The sequence below is a fragment of the Gracilinanus agilis genome, chromosome 6 (genome assembly GCF_016433145.1).
Source record: "Gracilinanus agilis isolate LMUSP501 chromosome 6, AgileGrace, whole genome shotgun sequence".
In the NCBI taxonomy this organism is placed as follows: Eukaryota; Metazoa; Chordata; class Mammalia; order Didelphimorphia; family Didelphidae; genus Gracilinanus; species Gracilinanus agilis.
This window is the reverse complement of record NC_058135.1, coordinates 103,465,575-103,471,891: the sequence shown is the minus strand read 5'-3', so window position 1 is coordinate 103,471,891 and position 6,317 is coordinate 103,465,575. Positions and strand designations below refer to the sequence as shown.

The following is a 6,317-nucleotide window of genomic DNA, read 5'->3' as shown; positions in this document are numbered from 1 at the left end:
GGGTGATGTCCAGCTAAACTTCTTCCCATAAACCTGGCACAGGGAATTATCATACCCCAAAGCTGAACAATTGTTAATAGACCATACCTAGGCACAAGGGAAGAAGTAACTGAAAGATGGCATTTCTTTGGCAGAAGAAAGGATTAGACCTCTCTGAGCTTGGAGGTAATGTTAAAATGCTGGATCCTAAAAGCGCTGGTAGAGCTGAGTAGTTTACTTGGTAATCTATATTGAGTGGTAAATAAATGTTACCTCAAATGATATGCATTCATTTAAGTAGTAAGATACTCTGTGTGTGTGGGAGGGACATGAGCATTGGGGCCTAATTCTAAGTTATTTGAGGAAAATCCTTCAAGGAAAAAATCTAGCTGTTGAGTTTTGAGTCGCCAAAAACATTTGGAAGTTCTTATTTTGAGAACTTCTGTATATTTATGGTTTTGATAAAATTGTAGTTAAGTAAAAGATTATGATTTAGGATAGATTTCTATCTAGATTTGGGATAACTTTATGGGTTGCTTTTAATTCTAAAGAACAACAGGGTCTCTACTAAACACCTAAACCTGGGAAACTTAAATAAAGCAAAAGCTTTTCCTAGACAATACCACCTTCTCACAATGTTTCCCTTCACATGCACATATTCTACACTTCTGCCAAACCAAACTGTTCCCCATTCCCCAGATTCCTATTCCACTTTTATTCCACTTCTTTGCCTTTCTTCTCACAATCCACTAGTTTACAATAGATTCTTAGGGTCACCGAAGGAGAGTTAAAAGAGTCCTCAGAGTTCAGTCTTATTTTACAAATGGAAAAATGAGAATAAGAAGTCCTATCCAAAGTCTTACAGTCAGTGTTCCAGAGAGGGGTTCAAGCCCAGTCTCTGACTCCGGAGCTGGTGCTCTTTCCCTCTATACCATCCAATCTACCAAAAGAAGGGAACTTTTCCCTTTTGTTCTACAGCTCAATCCCCTAATGAAATTCTAACTATTCTTTGGGGACTGAGTTGGGGGATTCCTCCTTTATAAACCTTTCCCCATCCTCCCAGCAAAACAAAACAATTTCCAAGCCCTGGATGTGCCATGGGATGTTGTTTTCCCTTTTCTTATGAATTTAGATCTTAATTTGTGTTATAATTAGTTATAGAATTATCTTCTTTTCCCATCCCTCCATTATAAACTTCAAACAAATGGGCTCACACACGTAAAGCTTGAAAAGCACTCTTTTAATGCTTCTTGTGTTGTGATGGTTGTTGTTGGCAGAGACCTCATCTAATGCATTTTTTTAAATGCTTACCTTCTGTCTTAGAATCCATAAGCATGGGTTCCGAGGCAGAAGAGTGTAAGGGCTAGGCAACTGAAGTTAAGTGACTTGCCCAGGATCATGGAGTTAGGAAGTGTCGGAGGCCAAATCTGAACTCCAGGCCTGGCTCTCTCTCCACTGAGACATCTAACTGCCCCTACTACATCTTGGTATCCTCCAAGCAGCTTAATTCCCTGATTTGCACATTCTAGACACTTAAGTGTTTACATTATCCAGTTAATCAACTGCTTTTCCCTAGCCATGTGCAAATCTCTAACAATGAACCTGGAATTAAATACAAAATATTATTATTTATGAACTCTAACCAGTTATTCTTTTTCTACCAGTAACACTTTCCCGTTTTCTCACCTCTCTCTGGTTGACTTCCAGAGTGTATTGTCACTGGCTTCCTTACTGCTTCCCAAGGACAAACCATTGTTTGGATGCAAAGGCCCCAACCATTTTGGAGGATACAGGTGAAAATTCTGAGTTTATCTGGGGATGGAATTTGCCTTGGTTTCTTTCTTCATTTCTAATTCCTGTTCCTAACCCCCTGTCACACGCCAATGTAGAACACAGCACTAGTTGTGTCTTACTGGGTTTTGCCTAACTTTTTCTCCCCAGCCTTGAGTCTGGAGGGTTTTTTCCCCTGAAAAAAAATCTGTCAGGGCCACATTGTACATTTGAGTTTTTGTTTCCCCAACTGAAAGCCAACAAGACTAATTTCAAGCTGTTCTGAACCCTCAGAATACTTCTTGGTACAAAAGGCACAGCAGATTTTGTCATTTCCCAATTCACTCTAAATAGCCACCACTTTGCAGCTAGTTTGGGGAAGAGAAAGCATTTCAGCAGCTCACCCTGCCACAAAGCACTGGGGGTTCTTAACTGAGGGCTGCAGAATTCTTTCGGAGAGGGACAAAAGAGAGACTTCCTGTCCTTCCCAGTACTTTCTGCATGTGGGACCAATATGGGCAATGCAAAGTTTAAACAGTTGCAAATGGAGAAGGGGAGGGGGCAGTATCATGCCTCCTTTTACATATTTCTCTATTTCTAGAATTTCAAGAGGAGCCTCAGCATTCTCCCTCCTGAAAGCTAGCAGACCCCAGTGAAGTGGTTGTTTACTGGGATGCTCCATTTCGCCATTATTTGCTTATGGAAAATAAAGAGGAGTGACAGGAAAAGGGGGGGGGGGTGCAGGGGGGTTGGGGGAAGAGGGAGGCAACTGACCACAGTGCAGCACCAGTAACCTTGTCTTATGTGATCATTAACCTTGCTGGAGAGCGCAGCTGGCAGCTCACTCTGAGGTTTGTCATTAGGATTGTGAGCCGAGCCACAGAGATACTGCAAGAGTATTTAAGGGGCTCTTTGGTTTTCTGGGAGAGCTCTGGCTGTCTTCTGTGTGGCAGCAAAATGAGATTTCCATTGCTCCTTTTCGTTTTTCTTTTTTTCACGATGGGCGTACTCCTTATCAATGGACAAAGGCCAGGTAGGACTTTTATATGTTAACATGTTTGACTTGCATCGTGATACGTGTGATGTCTTCAGACAGATCTGCATGCGGATGTATAGGATGCATGTGTGTGCATGTGGTTGGGGGCTGTGGGGGGGATCTGTCCACCTTTGTCTTCTGGAGATTGTTAGAGTGACTTGAAGAAATGTTTATGAATTCCAAAGCATGCTCTGCTCTTTGGTTAATTACTTTGATAGACTGTTAAAGTGATGGCTCAAGACAAATATAAAGATAAATGGGATACATAAGTTTTGCATCAGTGAGTTCAAAACATTGCACTCCAAGCTGTTGCAAAAAAAAAAAAAATTATATATTTTTTTGCAGTCCTGACCATCCAGAAAATTGGTGTGCTCATTAAAGCGCTAAATAAAATCGTATATGTATAGCTAAATGAAAGAATACTAAGTAGTTCACTTAAGTACCTTTGCTGAAGCCTGGGATCTGCTAAGCTTAACTGGGTTTTATACCTTAATAGAATCACCGTGCAGCAGAAAGCAATTGAACTTTGTTAAAGGGCAGTAGCTATTCTGTTTCTAGCAATAAAATTGAGTTGATTTTCTTGGGGAAAATAAAAAAAAAGAGGCAGAGACAGGAGGAGAGAGAGACAGAGAGAAACAGAGATAGGCAGAGAGAGAGAAACAGACAGAGAGAAACAGACAGAGAGCAAGAGAGAAAGTTCTTATAGTGCTAATGTGAATATAAAGTAAGAGAGAGAGAGAGAGAGAGAGAGAGAGAGAGAGAGAGAGAGAGAGAGTTCTTATAGTGCTATTGTGAATATAAAGCAAAAAAAGTCCTGGATTACCATATTTTTGGTATATAGTATTTCCTTGCTCTAAGTAGCTTCTTAAATAATTGTCCCAATTATGGTGGCTACCAGAGTTTTTCATAAAATTGGTATATTTTAAAGCCAGGAAACCATTCTGAGCCCATATTCATTTGCTAGGTATCTAACATATATCAGACACCAGATAGGCGCTGGGCATACAAAGATGTGACAAACAAACTAAGCAATGGTCCCTGCCCTCAGGGAGCTTAGCTTTTAAAGAAAACCAGAATAACCTTTTATATCCATGGTTCCAAAAAAACTGGCTACCATCCGAGTGGGAGGACAAGTTATTTTTCCTAGCCATGGGTCTATAGGATTCTCCCCCTCCCCCCCAACCCGGTCTAGTGAGGAAGAGAAAAGACTATCCAGAGAATGAGTATGGGGTTAATCACATGTTCATGACTGGCAGCAGTTCAGACTTTTTTTCGTTGTTGACCAGAAGTTCACTGAGTCAGAGAATAAATCGCAACCAGTATCCATCTGGTATGCCCTCTGACATCCACAAGAAAAATGTACTTTTCCAAATGAGCCCTACCCCATTCCTTACAGCTTTCAGTTCTCCAGCACACCGCAGGCTGTGCAATGAAGTTTACTTTGGTCAAGGTTCTCGTAAAATATAGGTGATTAATTCGCAAGACAGAAATCCAAAGGGCAAGTTATGTTTAAGTAAGCAGCCCTTTCAAAGAGTAAAGACGGTGATAGGCAGCCCTGGCAAGCCTGAGCTTTAAAATGCTCTTCTTGATTCCTTTTGACTACCAAGGTAGTATTTTAGTAATACACGTGAATTGTGCATCCTATTGGCTCTCCTCATAAGAATTCTCGCCAAGCAAACAAGAAATGACCACTGGGCAGCTTGATCACAAAAGCTTTCCTTGCGTGCTCTGGCAGCATGATATATGATTTCCGAGGGAGTGAAAAATGTTTTTGCTTTAATTGCAGGTAACCTGGCATTGCGAAGAAAACTGCACAGACACAGTTGTCTCCAGAGGAGATGCATACCTCTTCATTCCCGGGTGCCCTTCCCCTGAGGTATTTCTGATTGCAAAAAAATGCGTGTTTTTTGTTTTTTTTTTTTACATTTCTGCACTGTTCATTCATATCTGCGTTAGGGCTGATAATAAAATCAGGCGCCAGGAGAATGCAATTATGAATGTGCCTCTAAACATGTGTTTGGAAAAGCTGCGTGGGTAGCTGAGCATGTTCCCCAGAATAAGCACATTCCAACTTAGACTTACGTGGTATTTTTTTAAAGCACTTGGAGATGCCTTTTCTGAACCAAACCACAGACGTAATTTGTTTGGTTTTGATTCTTGATCATTTCTTTTTGCCTGCAGACAGGGTTTGAAAAGAGAACAAAACCTATTTGTTAATCTAGACTCCCAAGGCAGTATTCCTAACCTCTCCGTTCTGGCAATTACTGATTACTAGGCTTTCTAGGAGAAACTGGGGGGTTGGGAGAGAAAGGGGGATGGGAAATAGGGGAGCACTTGCCGCTGCCCTAATTTGCCTTTTGCAGCTTCTGATCCTAAATTAGCTTTCCCTTAATTTCCCACCCACCCAAATGCCAATCTTTTCACTCAGGAAACTGCCTTCCCAATCCACCAAGAATCCAGTTTGAATCTATTAACTTTTAAAAGGTACTGAAGTAGAAACGCTGCACATAAAAATATTCCTGTTGGTTTTCAACTGCCATGATTTTAAAGTCTACATTCCTTTTTCCCCCCCTAAGTCTTTCAAGATGGCTCAGGAGCTCAGCCTCTCTGGCTGAGCGGTGTGCATATACAAACACTAATTAACTAGTCCAGTTAGCCTGTATGGAGCTTTTATAGCTTTATTCCTGCTAAGGAAAGAACCATTTCAATGCCCATTGTTTGCTCGCTGTTTTCCTATCTGGTTAAAGCCCTGTGCTAAGACGTCCGAAGGAACTTAAAAGGTAAGAGTAATGGGTAACTATAGAGGAGGCTAAAGCCAAGACTGAAGCCCGTTTTCCCAGTGTCCTCCTGGATAGAAGGAGAAACTTGCCAGAACTAGTTTTGGAGAAATAGCGACTGCAGCTTGCATGGAGAAGAACGACCTCAACTGGGGTGTTTATCGGGAGAAATAAGAGTAAAATCTTTCTGGGGGAGCCCCTGGCTCTGGTTTTCTGAGCATTTTGCTGTCAATAACAATGAGCTTTGCTCCAACCAGACCTTAGCCCGAAGATTCCTGCATATTACTAAAGGGGAGAGAGGGAGACACCCTTGCATAATGAAACACAAAGCATCCCTTATCCCCAGGTCAGCTAGGCTCTCCTCACTAACTGCTCACCATAAAAAAAAAACCTGCCGAGGTTTGGGGTAAACAAGTTGTTAGTTGGAATAAGAAAGTCTTAAAAGTTAAGGACCATTCTGACGTGGGCAGAGCATTTGCGAAAGGAATGCCAGGGACTATTTTTTTGGTCTTCTCTTTGTATCCCTGTCACCTAGCAGGTGCCAGACACGTAGTAGGAGCGGAATCAGCGTTTTGAATCTAAATGAACGGAATTAAAACCTGCAGCAGTCCTTCCCTTTGGGCAGTTTTTCAGTGGCCCAAAAGTTTCATAGTTCTTGCTTAGATCCTCAGTGTCTAGGCCAGGAAAACACTATTGGTAGAAGCTTTGCACCTAGTTTTTTAAAAAAATAAAAATACTGAAAGGTGCATTTGCAC

General features: G+C 41.5%; 1 protein-coding gene across 1 annotated transcript; it reads left to right on the top strand.

The window, feature by feature from the left end:
• Nucleotides 1–2,706: 2,706 nt before the first annotated feature.
• Nucleotides 2,707–4,660, top strand: APELA (apelin receptor early endogenous ligand). Its single transcript, XM_044680933.1, has 2 exons — nucleotides 2,707–2,782; nucleotides 4,572–4,660. The coding sequence occupies exons 1-2, from the start codon at nucleotides 2,707–2,709 to the stop codon at nucleotides 4,658–4,660; spliced, it is 165 nt and encodes a 54-aa protein (XP_044536868.1).
• The last annotated feature ends 1,657 nt before the right edge of the window (nucleotides 4,661–6,317 follow it).